General features: G+C 30.6%; 1 protein-coding gene across 1 annotated transcript in view; it reads right to left on the bottom strand.

Moving 5' to 3' along the window:
• Positions 1–18,214, bottom strand: part of GBE1 (1,4-alpha-glucan branching enzyme 1) — a 235,075-nt gene that overhangs the window by 66,462 nt on the left and 150,399 nt on the right. The window contains exons 8-10 of the mRNA XM_016143897.2: positions 9,724–9,839; positions 7,513–7,640; positions 4,874–4,972 (exon numbers count right to left, since the gene is read on the bottom strand). Of these exons, the coding sequence (XP_015999383.1) occupies positions 4,874–4,972; positions 7,513–7,640; positions 9,724–9,839 (343 nt within the window). The remainder of the gene's footprint in view (positions 1–4,873; positions 4,973–7,512; positions 7,641–9,723; positions 9,840–18,214) is intronic.

The raw sequence follows: 18,214 nt of genomic DNA, 5'->3' as shown, positions 1-18,214 counted from the left end.
TACATTATATCAATCCAAATTATTTGACATGCAAATACAAGTGCTCCCATATAGCAAAGACACCTAGATTACTGTTTCAACTTCTACTGAAATCACAGCTGTTAAGCAAACTGTCCAAATGACAGTGGTGTAGTGTGTGTGCGCACAGAAGTATTTTTACTGTTGTGTATGTTAGAATTTTTGCAAATTTTTTTCCCTTGTAATGACTGCTACTCTTGATTAAAATCTACAGAAAAGTTGTTATGTAATATAACTTCCCATAACTTTTACAAGGCACAGATATACCCGCTACATGTTTAGGTTGAATTAAAAGTAATTAGCAGGAATAATGTTGTGTTCCATTTTTTAAAAATGATCATTAAAAAAACAACTATTATTTCAAAGTTTAGAGACCAATTTTTACGAAATAATTATCTAGTCTACCACTGTGAAACTCTTGATGGTTTGTTTTGTTTTCTCATCACTTTAGGCACTCTACAAAGTCTTTCCCTCTGCTTAGCCTATAAAAGCTGGTGCTCCTTAAAGTTATATCCTCAAAATAGCCTCTTCTCTTTTACTCAACATACTCTTTTTGTGTGGGCTCATTTCTCCATTCAAAATGTACACTGTACTCTGTGATAGACAGAATTCTAGGATGTTCCCACAAGTCTTGCTCGCTTATAGTCACACCTTTGTGTAATCCTATACCTAGAGTGTAGGTGAGACCTTGAATATGGATGTCCTCTGAAGAAACTATGAGATAAGAACTGAATAATGTTTTTAAGTTGTAGTAATTTGTTATGCAGCAATAGAAAACTAATGCAGATCTTGGTACCAAAAATTGGGTTCAGGCCTGCTTTTATCTTCTTTTGCTAACATTTTTCCCCCTGTGTAATTCAGACATGCTTAGCCATACCCCATAATTATTTTATGAATCACTGGCCTCCAGAGAACAGACTGTGTTAGGCAGAAAAATGGCCACCCATAGACTCTCATATCCTAATGCTCGGAATCTGCAAAAACCAATGTAATTACAGGGATCTTTCTAAAAAAGAGATATGAATGGTCAGAGTAAGAGGGGGATGTGAAGATGCTATACCTTGATGGCTTTGAGGATGAAAAAAGAAGCCATGAGCCAAAAATATATGTGGCTTTTAGAGGCTAGAAAAGTCAAGGAAACTAGAGCATCTAGAAGAAATGTAGCCTAGATTTTAGCCTATTAAGATGCATTTCATATTTGTGACCTATGTTGAATTGTAAGAACTATATAATAGGAAAGTTGTATTGTTTTAAATCACTAAATTTATAGTAATTAGATACAGCAACAATTTGGTACTAATGTATAGACCTATACAAATGTACCTAATTAATTTTTGACAAATGTACCAAAATAATTCAATAAAAGTTAGATAGACTTTTTAACAAATTATGCTGAAAGAGCTGGATATCCATGGGGGTGGCAGGGGGAAGAGCCTTGATTAAGTCTTACACATGGTACAAAATTTAACTTGAAATGTATGATGGACTTAAATATAAAACTATAAAATATTTAATAGAAACATAGGAAAGTCAGAGAATTCTTGGACTTGACACTGAGAGAGCTCTAAAAGAAAAAAGAAAAAAAAAAGATGAATTGGCCTTCTTCAAATTTAAAACAAAGAACTTTTGCTCTGTGAAAGCACATGGGAAGAGGATGAAAAGACAAGCAAACAGTTTGGGACAGAATATTTGTCAACCACAAATCTAACAAAAGAGTTGAACCTAGAATATATAAAGAAGTCTCCAAATTTCACAGTAAACAAATGATCCGATTAGAAACTGGTCAAACTAGAATAGACATTTCACCAAAGAGAATACACAGAAAGTACATGAAAAGATGTTCACCATTATAAGCCAATAAGGAAATGCAAATTAAAACCACAGTGAGATATCACTACACACCTATAAGAATAACTAAAACAAAACAAAAAAAAGTGACAAAAGCAGTGCTATTGTGCAAGGAGGTGCAGAAACTGGATCTCTCCAATATTGCTGGTGAGAACATAAAGTATTACAGCTATTCTGAAAATGATGTGGCAGTTTCTTAAAAAATTAAACACCCAAATACTATATGATCCAGTACTTTTGGGCACTTATCCTAGAATAATGAAAATAAATGAGCATTTATAACAGCCCAAACCTAAAAACAATTCAGATGTCTTTAATGAGCAAATGATTAAACAAATTATGGTATAACCATATCATGGAATACTATTCAGTAGTAAAATGGAAAACACTAGTGATACATGCAACAACCTGAATGAATCTCCAGACAATTTTGCTGATTAAAATATGACAATCCAGAAAGGTTGCACACTGTATGATTCCATTTATGTAAATTCTTGGAATTATAAAATTATAGAAATGAAATTCCGATTAGTGGTTGACACGGGTGAAGAAGTGATTGGGGATAGAAGGATGCAGGTGTAGCTATAAACAAAAATGATCAAATAAAATTAAAGTATGTAAAATAAATTTGGTATATTTCAGATGGCAAATATTTGTTCAGTGAATGATTAAACTAATATGATATGCCAAACTACTGATTTTGAAATCATACAAGCAGGAGCAGTAAATAATTTTCTTTAGGACAACAAAAACAAATGGAATCTAGCATTCCAATCTAACTCAGACTCTATGGGTAGATAAAAATGAAGGTCACGTACACTGAGTATAGATGACGTTTAAATTAATATTCTGGTGTGTTTTATTGACATTTGAGGGAATGACAGTCATTTATAGAATTATTATTTTTTAATTCACAACTTACAAAAGTTGAAGGAAATCACTGAGTTTTTAAAAATATGACTTTAACCCTCTCTAATCGTATTAACTAAAGCCCTCATTTCTGTGACACAAAAAGATTTTTAAATAATTACATAAAACAGAAGATGACTTCTGCTTTTCGAGAATTTGCAATCTAAGAAGATAGCATGATCATATCTTAAACATATGAAAATACATTTTTCCACTTGTATGATATACCGCCTAGTATAGTGCCTTGGGCATACAAAGTACTAAAATATTTAGTATATTAAAGATCTAAAAAAATAAACTGCCAATATTATTTGGAAAAGAAAAATATCCTATTGTGAGCTATGACTGATTGGGAAGTAATTCTAGGTTGGTACACACCTTTAAATATTCTTTAATCTGCTCAAAGGCTGGTGAAGGCTTTTCAGCGGGAGATTAAAAAAGTAAAATTTTGTACTTGTTAGGGAAAAAGTCTGCATGAAAAATTAAAAATTGTAAGTGATGGTGGGTGGATAACAAAACCTAAACCAAGGTGAGAAACTTAAAGACCATAAGATTTTTTAAAATAATAAATATAAAGTGACTTGTCCAGGCATTATAGCTAGAATACCCATTTGTCTGATTTCTAAGACTGTCTCTATAAAACACTCACTTTTGAGTTAACAATGTTTGAGGAGTCATTATAAATGAAGAAGCAGAAGTTGTGTTGTTAGAAGTTTAAAGTCACAGCTGTGTATTACACAAATTGCCCAGGGATACAGGAAAGATGATTAAGAGATGATCACAATAACCACTTCTTTCAGAGTAGGCTCTATGGTTTTTCTGTGCAAAGTTATGCACTTCTACCTCTGTTATCTCATGAGACTAGTTCATGCCTGTTCTAAAGGCCTCATCAGAAAGTTATGATTATTTGATACCTATCTAACTCCTACACATATTAATTCTCTGATTATGAAATTGACCAAAAATATTGCATGTCAATTCTAAGTTTATATAATAACTTTAGTTCTGTAGGCAAACATTAAATAAAACAAAATACATTCCAAACTACTTGGAATTTTCATTACATTTAATACAATTGTAATAGAAATGATGTGCAAGGTGTTATGTACAAGTATTCACTCCTAGCATTTGACACATGGTAAGAACTTCTAACCCATTTCCTGTTTGCTCCGAGAATACTTGCCACTGGCACTTGTGGCTATGTTCTTTATCCAGAGATAACTCGCCGATTACAGTCCTAACCTTACCCCCAAAGTTTGCCATGAAATCTCATTTTTATTATTACTTTTGTATCGCTCTAATATATTGATAGTCTTCGGGAAAAAATGACATCATTCTAGTTACAGCATTCTGTTTTCGGTAGTGGTATTCCATTTACAAAATATAGTAATCCTTGGTTGTTAAAAATGTCAAATCCTAGATGTCTGCTTTGTGTGGTTCCGAGCTTTGAAATTTACCACATGAAAAACAATGATTAAATACTGATCGGCATATACATTTCTGTTACATTAGGATTACAGACAAGTTCTGTTTATAAATAATTCCAAAAACAGTTTTTATATTTTATTTTCACATTGAAAACCACTCAGATTTGCTTCAGCCTCAAAAAGTGTGTTTATGTAGAATTAACACTGGCAGGGAGCTGCACTTTTTTTTCTAAATAGGAAATGGGTTAAATACTGAATGAAGAAGTGGATGAATCCAAGTATGTTGAAGAAAAACCATAGCATAAAGCAAGAACTGGGAATTAAGGAGTAACTTCTACATTATTTGATGATTTGCAAGAAGAAATGTATGCTCTGATGTGTTTTAAATGTAGAACACCACAACGATTTCAAGTATGTGCATTGAAAATGCAAAATTTCATCTACACAGCTAACATTATATCAATCATATTTTTCCTGTCTGAATAGTACAACTATGAATACTTTAAGTTAGAACTTTTAGGAGTTTGAGAAGCACCTTATTACAAAAATCTACACTTCTGGGAGATTTTAGTACTTCAATTATAATATCCGCAACTGATAATAACAACTAAGAAATCAATCAACGTAATTTATGATGTACATAGGAAAAAAAAATTTGCAGAAAATCTTACCTGGATCCATTTATCTGGAATTGCCATGGCTAATCGATAGTCAAAGCCGCACCCTCCCTGGGAAATTGGAGAACACAGAGCTGGCATTCCTGATACATCCTAAACAAAAGATATCAGCATTATCAGTTTATATAGCTTAAATTTTTACTAAATACAAGTAACATTCAGGCCAATAAATAAAAACAATAAATAGGGGCATATATTTTTGAAGCATTTTGGTAGCCTAATTGTAAAAGTAGTTAAAATTGTAATAGCATATCTCATTTCCCAAAATGAGATAAAATTTTGTGTAGGACAACTTTGATCTCATGCGATTATATATTTTTTTCCCTTGGTATCATATAGAGGACACAAAATAGTAAAACTGCTATCGATAAAACATAGTTTCTTAGACTGATTTTCAAGCTACTCTGTGAACATTTTTTTATTAGTTACTACTTTTGTAAAACACAAAAATTCATGTAGCATGTATCTGTTATACCTGTTCTCTCCGCATATAGCACTGACATGGAGTGTATTTTGTGAGCACTTAGCTCACTTAGCTCATTTCTGGTGAAATGAAGAGTTAATACATTAAGAATGAAGCAACAAGATCGTTTTTGGTATAGTCGGTTTCACTTGGAAAGGGTCTCTGAGGTTATCTAGTGGATCTTCTTCATTCAGAATAGACAGAAACTGAGGCTTATTGAGGTGAAGGAATTAAAATAATCATGTTTCAAATGAAGTTTTCGTCCTTTAATATCTAAAGAGCAGTTATGACTATTCTAGAGGAAAAAAAAACACCTTAATTTAAAAATATTTAAAATCAATATAAGAAATATAACCATGTGGAGTGGTAGCCACATCTTAGGGGAAAAAAGGTTTCAATTTTAATAATTGTCATTATAGGACTTTAAGCAAAATTATATTACTTTGTTACGCCACCTTGCTTTCTCAAAAAAAAAAAGTTCATGAGGATCAATTCCACATTTTAAAAAGATTCCCACTGGACAGAGAAGTGATGCATTGAAATTGAAGTAGTTTTCAATTTTAAGTAGAATAAATTGAAGATACACCTTGTTTAAAAAATTTTTCAAAGTAATATAGGGTAGGCTAAAGTCTCAAAGTTTCATTGGTGGAAACGCTGATAATCAGAGAAAAGCTCCCTAGATGATGAAACTGTTTTACCTGAAATGAACAAAAAGATAAATGTAACAATTTTAAGTTTCATGTATTAAATAACTGCTTCTTTTTTTCCCCACTTTTGATTTGTACTGTCATTGTTTATAGTAATTTGTCATATGTAATAACTCTGCTTTGAATTGCCATAAATATAATTGACAAAATAATTAAATTTTTGATGCTTGACAGATCGAATTAAAAAATATAAAAGACAAAAAAGAAGTTTAAAACACACTCTGATTCATGTTAAAAGATAGCGCATAAATTATTAGCACAAGTATTAGCAAGATTTATAAGCTATCACCAAATTTAATAAGTAAAGAATGTAAAATGATCCTGGATACCAAAATGGCATTATAATTGTTGGGTTTTTGAAAATTCTATATAAGGATTTATTCCATAAATTTAGGATTAATTGCTTTATTCCTAGAAAATATTTACAAGGCAAAGGCCTAAAGAAAGTAACTGTTCCCTATCCAGAGATAAACAGGGAAGTCATACCACCTAGTTGGAGAGCTGGGGTTTTGAGAAATGATGGATAAAAAAAGGCTATACAAATAATAAATATATGTATTTATATTTATTATAATATATAACATGTATTATTACATATATAAAGGAGACATATAATGGAGACAATCACTATTTCATTTCATTCCAATGAACTAGAAGCCAATAATGTGAAAACATGTCTTAACTCTGAATCTTTAACAGTGGTCTTATTATTTTTAAATGCCAACCACTAGATTTGTATAGAACAGTTTTAACATAATGAATTCTATATTAATAATAATTCCAAGTCAGAGGACTCAAAAAACCAGAGGGATTTTAGTATTAAATCGAAATTAGCATAAGCATTTAACAAACTTCTTAATTTATCACATTTATCACCAAGAGGGGAATTGTCAATTATGCATATACCAAATTATATCATTACAGTGCAGCTTTGGGACAGTTAATCATGAACCTTCAGTAATCATAAATAACTAGTGAACATTTGGCAATCGGAGAGCAGTAACATAAACAAGAAAGGTAATCTCATCAGACCAAGGCTTCAGAGAAGCTCACAGGCAGTGATCCATGCCATCTCTAATGACTGAATCAGAAAAGAATGAATAAACAAACAAACAAACAAACAAACAAATAAATAGAAGCACAAGAAAAATGGACTTTTTTCTCTGCTCAAGGTCTCATGGCAGAAGGCCCTGTCCATTGATTAAGATATTTTACTTTCTAACCATTGGCATTTCCTTTTTTAACAAAGGAATGATGACAAGTAATCAGTGTATACTACCACTTAGTAGGAAAACAGTGAATTCTAAATAATCTGCCAACCATTCAAGGCAGCTTTATTGTAGTCAAGATACAATTCAGTTATACAATTACTGACAACATGAGATTAGCTATTTAAATACTGTATACTGACAAAATGTTGTATATTAAAGCGGATCAGACGGTAGAGATCATTATGACTTTACCTCAGCTATTGTTATTGACTCTGGATACAAAGTGTGAATCAAATGATTTGCCAACATGAGATAAACCAAGGCATCTTCATCCACGTGTAGTCCAAAATATTCATGGTAATCACCTGAAAAGCCTTGACCTAGAGAACAGAAAATCAATATGGATGCATTATGTTGACACACAAGTCTTAACTCTTGACAAATGCTCCCACCAATTAGTTTGTTGATATCAGTTTTGTTATCATAGCAAGTAAAGTGTAATTAGCCTGAATAGCACATAATGTTACCATCAACAAATATATAATCTAACTTAAAAAAGTAGTCCTTATCAACATTCAGAGTTCAGACAATTCTCAATTCAATTTTTGTTTTACAAAAGCGAACAAAATCACTTTGATTTAAAATGTAATTTATTTCTAACTGAATTTAATGCAGAAAAATAAATGCAATGATATCAAAGGGAATTCTAAATTGAAACTTTTTGGTATTTTTTTTGTCACTTTAAGAGATGTTAATATTAGCTAGCTTCTATTAGATCTCTCTGAAGTAAAGTATGAAAAATATAAAATTGAGATGTAATGTTTACATCATTTTAAATATGTGCTTTAATTTATACGATATGGATTTCCTATAATGACAAATAAAATTTAAAACTCTCTAATATCCTTTTACCTCCTCTTCCCTCAACTACGAATTTTGGTTGCTTATAGTATATTTCAGGGTCACTTACTGAGGTAAAACCATTTGCTTTTTATACCTTCAGTTGTTTACTCTTGTTTTAATAAAATCAAATTAGTGCTCAACACCTGCCTTTTTCCCATTTCCCTATATCAAAGTTCTTTATTTTGTCTCACAGCTTTTTCAGATTGCTAGATTTCATCACTGAAGGATATTTCAAGTATAATTACAGAAGCTATATTCCTCAAGGTCTTTCAAATTTATACCTCAATGGCTATCAAACTATCAATTTCCTGAGCCATACTTTATTTCTCTAAGAATTTTGTAGATATTGCTGTTGGCAATAGAGCAGTAGGAATTCAGTCATTTTTAGTTTTTTTTAGACATGCTGGTAATTGATTTTAATTCCTAGTCACCACCTAATAAATGTCTCTTTGTTACTGAATTTTATAAACACTCTATGTCTTAATGTTAATTGTTTAATATATTTTTTTCTAATATGTCTTCTCTGCAGTATGTTTTTTTTTTCTCATCATTTCAAAGGAAGAAAACATATTAAATCAGAATGTCTATCATTTCTTGGGCTGTCTACTCAGAGAAAGTATATCTCATATCCATAGATTTCAATTCATTTCTCCAACTCTGTAATTTCTTGGAAAATACCTAGCTCTCAGCAGAGGGATGTTCTGCAAGGGCACATAGATGTTTTATTCTAGAAGAGGATCTTTCTTGAATTTTGCCACACTTGCCTTTTTTATCCTCTAAATAAACTTCTCTCCAAACTGGAAGAAGTTAATGAAACCTGTCATGTTTTACAGGTTGAATTCCATTTCCAGGCACATTTAATGGAGACATCTCCATAACTGTGCTGCATGATTTACAGATAGCAACATACTTTGAATAGAGCTCATTTCTCTGGCAGCCATTTTGCAAGATTTGTAGTCTAAAGTCCTTTTTTTCTTTGGATTACTTGTTCCTGGTAAATAATTTTTTGCCATGTTATCTACTGAGGAATTAGAATTCTGTACAACTTCTTTGTACAACTTTTATATTGAAGATCTCTGATCAATATTTTTAATTACAAATTAATTTACAATTTAATTTTAATTGACTATATTTTATATATACATATTTTCTTCAATGTCTCATATGCAGGAACCCACACATTCAGAAATGTTCTGATTTATTTTTCCTATTTATTTTTCATTGAAAATGCTGTCATGTTCACATCCTGAGGGTGCTGCAATAAATGGCTTCCTTAAAAAAAACATTTTTAGATGAAAGCTATATATTAAGAACAGCAAATTTTTAAGTAAATATATATAAAATAATTATCTTTTGTTTACTTAGAAAATGTATTTATACCTAACTTCTTGCCAAAAAGGGATCAGAAATGAAGAAAAGACATACAATGGAATGGGTAAAAATCAAGCCATCAATAACAGTCACTACAGCTTCTGTAACTGAACCCCAAAACTTGCTATAATCTACCAGTAAAAAAATAACATAAAATCATTAGTTACATGTAATAATCAGGTCACCTACCCATTCCATGGTGATGATAGAGCATAGATGTAACACCATCAAAACGAAATCCATCAAAGCCATATTCTTCCAACCACCATCTTATATTTGACAGAAGAAATCTTAAAACTTCCCAGCTGCAATATTAGAGAAACACATTTTTAAGAACAATGGTATATAGTGTTTCCTTTAATTGTCATATCTCATTTGCTGAGTATTCATTAAAATTATAAATCTCTATCTTAGGAATCACGATATTCAAATATGTCATATAAAAACCAGAAAACTAAGATTTGTCACATTGGTTTCATAAAACTAATTCTAAGAAGAAAAATTATTATATTTATTTAGCTGCAAAAATCACTTAATATCTAAGAAAAACTGAGAAAATATTCAAAGTTCAGTGATTCTGTCTTGTTCAATGTGGTGTCCTTGGCAACCATACAATGATAACTACACAGTAGTGTTTAAAAACAAAAATAAAACAAAAGAAATCTGCTACTTATCTCTGAATTTTCAATAAGATATTTCATGTAATATAACCACAGTTACATAATTCCTTTTAGAAAATAAAATTCCACTCTCAATAGAAAAACTGCCTTCAATGTCTGCTTAAATTATTTCCCCATTCTACAATTTCGAACAGATACAAAACAGAAGAAAAAGTAAAAAATAAAAAAAGACTCAAAATCACATCATAAGCAATATTACATTTACTAGACTATTGTTTTGTGAGGATAAAACAATATCTAATTATTAAAAAAAACATGTCACACAATATAAAATGTTTTACGGGTTAAAGACTCCTCCATCCATAAACAAAAACAAAAACAAAAACAAAAACGAACAAAAAAATACAGGAAAAAAAACTGTTATAACTCAATTAAAAATGCCACCACATAAACAAGCCTATTTCAGACAATGGAAAAGAGGGTAACATCAATTAGTAGTTTCTTTAGTCACACCAGTTATGGTGGAGTTCTCTATCTTATTGTAACTGTAGTTTTAAGACCTTAATACCTCATTTAGTTTAATGACAAAGCAGTGATAGTGTACATAAATCTTTAACACAGTTGAAATTTATGTATTTAAAACTTTTCATATAGTAAAGAGCAATCTGACATAAGTGGTGATTAAGTAATCACAATCAGCTCTGGAACTGTAAATCTAAACTTTGAGGAAAGATGAGTGCTGGTGGTAATTAACTGCTTTAAATAAGTTACTTTAAGTTTTAAAAGCTAACTTAACGTTACAAAAAATAAATGTAAAAAACAGAAATACAAGCAATCCAGCAAATATGAAAGGGAACAAAAAAGTTCTAGATTGTTGGATCCAAGCTAGAAAATAGAATTTAAGTTTATGTTTATTGCGTATCCATTTAGAATTTAAGGAAAAAATTCTGTTTAACAAAAATAAATGAATAAAACCAAAGAGATATTGTACAAGTGAACAAGATCAAAATTACTTCATTTTGTATAGAAATTTCTAATAATTTTTAAATAGATAACTACTTTTTTAGAGCAGTTTTTGGTTCACAGCAAAACTGAAAGAAGCATATCTATACTTTTAACATGGTGACTATATGACTATTTCAGAGAGAAGACATGGAATTTGCATATCAATAATCCTTTGCAAACAATTTTTTGAAAAAATAGTTTTATAATCTGGTCATTTGATAGGTAATGTACATTTTACTTCTGGAAAGTAAAATTTAAAAATATATTTAACCTAAAATACCACAGAGTTGGAAAAGAATTTGTTTAACCCATTTCTGTTTAGAAATAAAAAACTGTAGCTTGCTGCCAGCATTAATTTAATTCTACATAAACATGCTCTTTGAGGCTGAACCAAATCTGACTGGTTTTCAATGTGAAAATAAAATATAAAAACTGTTCTTGGAGTATTTCTAAACAGAACTTTTCTGCGATCCTGATGTAACAGAAATGTATATGATGATCAGTATTTACTAATTTTTTTCATATGGTAAATTTCAAAGCACGGAACTACACAAAGTAGACATCTAGGATTTGACATTTTCAGCAATCGAGAATTACTATATTTTGTAAATGGCATACCACTACTAAGAACAGAATGCAGCAAATAGAATGATGTAATTTGTTTCCAAAGACTATCGATATACTAGAGTGATATGAAAATAATAAAAATAAGATTTCGTGGCAAACGTTGGGGTGTAAGGTTAGGACTGTAATTGGCAAGTTATCTCAGGGTAAATGCTTTGGCCGAAAGAGCCAGCGGCAAGTATTCTCAGGGGAAAGAAGAAATGGGTTAAGTACTCAATATCTCGGGTAGATATATGAAGGTATAAATATGTAAATTAGACTACTGTTTTATTTAGTTTGCAGAGTACTTTAAATTTTTCAATTTGAATTTATGTAGATAAAACATTTTTTTTTAGTTCTTTCTAGTCTCTGCCACTCCACATTTCTATTCCAACTCTGTTTATTCATTAACATCACCAGCTTGAACTTGTGGACATTTGTTGTCAATTTCTAACATAAGATATCATAGACTGAGTGTTTTACAAGTAGACACAGGTTCACATGTAGAAAAAAGTGTCTTAATATCTACAGAGGTAAAAGGGAGAGAAAAAAAGCCGATGATATTGCAATACATTGAAAATCAGAAAAAGGAGATGATGTAAAATTTAATTATTGAAAACATTGCCCAGTATTACACAGTTCATTAAAGATAAGAGTTACTAAATGTTCTACTGATTCTTGTTGCAATATTTAATCTATTCTATTGACTAAAGGAGTAATAAAACTGCATTTAACATATTAAAAGAAAAAAGACATATCCAGCTGTAACTACACATGTAGACAGATTCCTGGCATGGATAAATAGGAATTTCTTGTGATAATAAAAAAATAATGACAATGGAATATTCATTAAAAAGTTGAATAGGTTAAAAATACTAAATTATATTCTTTAGATTTCTAAAATGCTCTTAACCTAAAACAATGTCCAAATAACATAAACAATTATTTAAAATTTCACAAGATTAAACTGACAGGAATAAATTAAACTTGTAGTGCTTTCAAAATAATTTATTATATTTTATGAATTATTAATGAAAAATAAAATAGGTGTATTGTCTATGGAGACAGAAGACTGATACACAAAATTTTACAGAGGAGCAAACCATCTACAACAAAAACAGTGTACAGATGAAATATAGAAAATTTTATTTTTAAACAAAATCTCAAGAAATACATACAGATGAAAAAAAAGACCTAAAATTTTAGTTAGTAGGAGCAAATGGAAAGCAAAAGTTAAAAATATTAATTCTCTGATTATATACATTTTTGAAAGCTAGACAATTAAGAAGAGCTAAGTTAAAAAAAATTAGTCATATAAGGGTAACAATGTAAAATTTTATAAATAATTAGCCTCTATTTAGGGAAAAAATAAACTACCAATATAGGAAACATGGGGAAGACAGACTCATAAATATGTTCCCAGTATTTTCATCGTCCAAATTTTGTATTTCTTATCTTAGCATGATAATCTAGACAGACTAATATACTCTTTGTAAATTCAATGTACTGATGAAACTAATTTTAAAATGCAGATTCCTTGTATACAGTCTGTAAAATCAGGGTTTTAGACAACCAGGAAGACTGAAGTGTTAGTCTATAAAGTAACCGAAGCACACACATGAATACTTGCAAGAACACAATCCAGAAAGCAAAGTTGAAAAAATAGCAGATCATAGAGCACTTATAGTGTCATTGGAATGAAGATGTAGCTTTCTCTTCCTTTTTCTTATACTATGTAAATAACCAACTTAATGTAGACAATATATTTATTATATAAATATATTCATCCCAGATCACATATTACAATAGGAAAGCTGTACCAGGGTTACTCCAGGTCACCAAAGGTTCAATGATTCACTAGAAGGATCACAGGACTGAATACATAAGCTGTGCTCATGGCTACAATGTATTACAGCAAAATGATGAAAAGAAAACTCAGCAAATGAAAACCTAAGGCAGTTAGTCTGGTAGGAGTGACAGGAGCCAAGGCCCAGCTCTGTAACCACAGAAACTTCCCTTGAAGACCTTCCTTAAGGACCTCCCAGAAATATCTCCCTTTTAGGAATATAAATTACCCCAAATCCTAGAGCACAAAGGCCATGAAAGCTGCTGGCATAAACCAGCTACAAACACATGAGCAGAAAGTACTGCCCCTAACTTTAGCCTCATACCAACATTATAATATGACTATGCCTGGAAATTCATGAATCTAATTATAACAGACTGAATTCTGGGTAAGCATATGCATATTAGGCAAAATGTTATGTAGCAGCCAATTTTCAGTCAAGGTGACTTCACATAAGGATCATCTAGGACCTCCCATCATGGCCCAGACCGTCCCATTTCTGCATTGTTACATCCTTCCTGGTTGTAATATCACCCTTTCCTTTGGTGCGTACTATCTTATTTTTTCACCTTCTAAATTCCACAGCGCTGCAGCCTTCAATAAATCTCTTTTTCTCAATCTTACCAACCTATAATTCTTTGCTGCTTTGGCATGGAAGAACCAAGGAACAACAACACACAACCCCACCGCCCACCATACTCCACGATCCTCCTCCCTCATGCCACTAGGACGACACTGGATTTCACTTCACTCCAGCGGTGACAGAAAGATACAGGAGCCAAAGTTAAGACAGGTCCAGGTGCAAGATTCCAAAAGTCCTCTCCTGATGAAGTTACAGTTAATTCTTCTAGCAACGAATTATCACAACATTTGTAAAATGTTGTTAACCAGGGAAACTCATTAGAGACTCAGTTCCCAGAAAAGGTATCAAAATACAGACTCCCAGAAGTAAGGTGGGCCTTCAGCACAAGGCACTTTGTTTCTATGAGGAATTTAGGCAACAGCCACTGGGAATAGTGAGAACACTCCTGAAATCCAATTCCTAGCTTCTAGCCAAGGGCCAATCTTGCAAACAGGTGTTTCTAGGAGTCTTAATAGTCTTAGTAGTGTTATCTTAACTCTTTTCTACACAAAAGCCGAACATAGCATTTCTTATATAATTACAAAATACAATATGTTACTGCAGAAATAATGTCTTCACATTATCTCAGAGGTACTCATACCTCAAAACCAAGTGGAAGAATCTTAACTATATATTAAACATCAAAATACATAAGGACCTCTGGCTCAAGTACTCTGTTTTGCACTCTACCTTACAGTAGCCACATGGACAATATAATTATTAAGCTTGGACATGAATAAACTACTTCACTGGATCTAAGACTTGCCTTTTAAATAGAACACCAGAACAAGCTTAAGGGATATGAACCAATGAAAACATAGATACCTGAAAGGTGTTTATTACTACTTCTACTTTCATAATTTTCAAATTCAGTACTCATAAATTCCATGTTTCCTTCTTTGGGAAGGGTTGAGAAGAATTATGATGTATTCCAAATTATGACTGAATTTGAAATATTACTCAACCTGCTCTGTATTAATGAATGAGCTGAATTATCTCAACTGAATGGTCTACCTTGAGTCAAAGTATGAAAATGTCTAGCAAAGGGTACAATAAAAAAGGCGATTTACTTTTTCTACTTCAAAATGTCATCAAATAGTCCATGATAGAGTTGATATATCCACTTGATTAGAGTCCCATAAAAACATAAAGTATAATTTAAGAGCATAGTTTTACTTTAGTGCGTTCCAGCAGGATTTGGATTTTAAGATTACTCCACTGACACAAGGCTTTTAAAGCCTATCTTTAGACTACAGGGCAGCCTAGTGTCTAAACAATTGGAGGGGTCAGATGTTGACTTTTAAAAGGTGATGCCAAAAAAAATAGATACCTTAGTGGCCAGCATGAATATGTGTGAGAAGTTCTCTATTTTAGTTATTAGTGTTATATCTTAAACTAATTAACACATAAGTTAGAAACAAAAGTATGTCTATACTGTCTACAGTCAACTGATTAGCTTACTCATATTTTTTAAGCAAAGGCAAAATCCCTAAAATCCAGAAAAAGATAATGAAATGCATGTGACTTTTCCGTAAATTATAAACCACTAAAAATGTTTAAATCACAGGTGTCTGATATAGAAACTGAATACATCAATGCATTATATATATATATAATATATATATATAATATATATATATAATATATAATATATATATATATTTAAGGATTTCTGGCAATCAAAATAATCGGAATTCTAATTGGTTTATATGTCTAAAATATTCAATCTGTAATCAAGTAATGAGGATTTATTAAGGAAATTTTGTCTCACATAGATAATTTCAATAGTAAGGTTTTTAGGTTGTTTCATATATATATACATACATACACACATACATATATGTATATATTGTCTCATATTCTGCCATGAACTTTAAATAAATCAAAACATAGCCAAATTTTCTTAGCAAGCAAGTATAATCAGATACAACAACATTTATTAGATGAAGTTAGATTTTGCATTCCAATCTATTAACTAATGTTCTATTATTTGTGGTCCTTAATAACTCCTGGGATTTTCAAAATTAGCAACTTCGTCCACTGGATGTTACTAAATCTTCTAATATTACATAAGAATAAACAGGGGAAGTTATTAAACAGCTACATATAAAAATATGAAAAATTGCATATTCCTCTTAGCTATTTGACAGTCTTTGAAGGTGAATGGCTATTAAATAGCACATCATGAAACCATGAAGTAACAATCACATGTTTTGACCTGGGTATTTCAACTGAGGCAGTAGGTTGACCTTGAACAAAGAAGGTACACTGAGATATTTTCTTTCATGTTAGAGGTATGACATATTAAATAAAATGATAGAGTCTAAAGTTACAATTAAAGTAACATTTTCTAAGATACTTTAAAATGTCATTATTGAAAAGCAAGCAGTACCTAACTACTTACTCTACTTTTAAAAATCAAAAGTCAACTATAAATTTAAATATAATTAAATTAACCAATAAAGAAAAATATTATATTTACTTATATACTTTTGACAATAGAAATTATATTTTTATCAGTCAAAAGATAGTAAGTTAAAAACTTAAAATGACCAAAAAGAATAATTCATCTCTAATACTAGATAACAGTATAAGTGACAATAAAATGTACCTGGAATTTTAGACACTAAGAATTATATTGCGGTTACTATGTATATTAATTTCAAATAAAATTAGCAAGTAGCAATCACTCCAGTGAGACAAACTGTTAATTTAACTATTAAATAGCTGTAATAATACAAATTTCAAAATGCAGGTAGTTATTATAAAATTATTTTGAAGTTTTCTTTTCAATATTACCTGATTTTCTGGATTTCCACCAGTACAACTTTATTTTATATATATTAATATATTGTTTAATCATATTATATTCACTGAGCCCTGGTTATCTATATTCATTATCATAATAAAACATTTTCTTTCCCTTAAGGCCTAAATTGTACTTAGCTTATTAAATATTATATTAAAATTACCTCTATTTGTATTATCTATAAGTCTACTCAGGTATCCATTAGGAAATAAGGAGAAAAGAATAGCATATTATATGCTAAATGCTTCCAATTATATCTTAATTTTTTTAAAAAAAACAGCAGCTCCTCAAATAACATTTCCTTCATCATCATTTCTTCATTACATTGATGAGGGAAAAAATTCTGAATCTTGGCTGGGGCCACTGTCAGATAATAATCCAATCAATTTGATAATGATTACCTGAATGATTAAAAATTAATACATTTTTCTTTCTATCATTTGTTTTTAAATTGGGTCATATTTCTTGCTTTCTTACACTGATTGTTATCAAAGGTCATTTTTCAAAGCATTGATGCTTATAAAATATGCATCTTTTTCAAAGTAGAGGACCCAAAAAGCTGAGCAGCCCAATGACCAGAAAGCAGAAAACCTAGTTTAGTCATTCCCTATAATGAACATAGGTGAAGTGTTATGGGAAATTTTTACATATCTCATCTGAATAAGGCATTGTTCTTCTCCAGAATAAATCACTATAGGTTAGCTAATTGCATACACTTACATATAGACACAGATATAAAGATACACATGCATTCATGTTTTTCAAACAAGATGAAAAATCTCACATATAGAGAGTGGAGCTACTTTTCCAGATCAAAAAAAAAAAAAAAAAGGCAGTGACAGTGCCTTGGATATATAAAGAAATACGTAATTGGAAAATATTAAACCATAATTGGTAATCAGCTTTTAAAAGTTTATTTTAATGGTAAAAGTTTAGAAACATTATTTTTCATGTTTTTCTTTCTGACTTCTAGTTGATTTACTAGTATATTTAAATAAACTATTATAATCCTTCTATTATGGAAAAAATACATTCCTGAACTTGATTTCTCATCATTTTTTTAAAATTTATAATTAGGTATACAATGTTCTTTTTACTTATATTTAATCAGTTTTATTTCAAAAGATAACTTGAAGCAACTTACAGATAAATACAACTAAATAGCAACAAAACTG

This window comes from Rousettus aegyptiacus, unplaced genomic scaffold, assembly GCF_014176215.1.
Source record: "Rousettus aegyptiacus isolate mRouAeg1 unplaced genomic scaffold, mRouAeg1.p scaffold_m13_p_4, whole genome shotgun sequence".
Classification (NCBI taxonomy): domain Eukaryota; kingdom Metazoa; phylum Chordata; class Mammalia; order Chiroptera; family Pteropodidae; genus Rousettus; species Rousettus aegyptiacus.
This window is presented reverse-complemented; position numbering and strand designations above follow the sequence as displayed.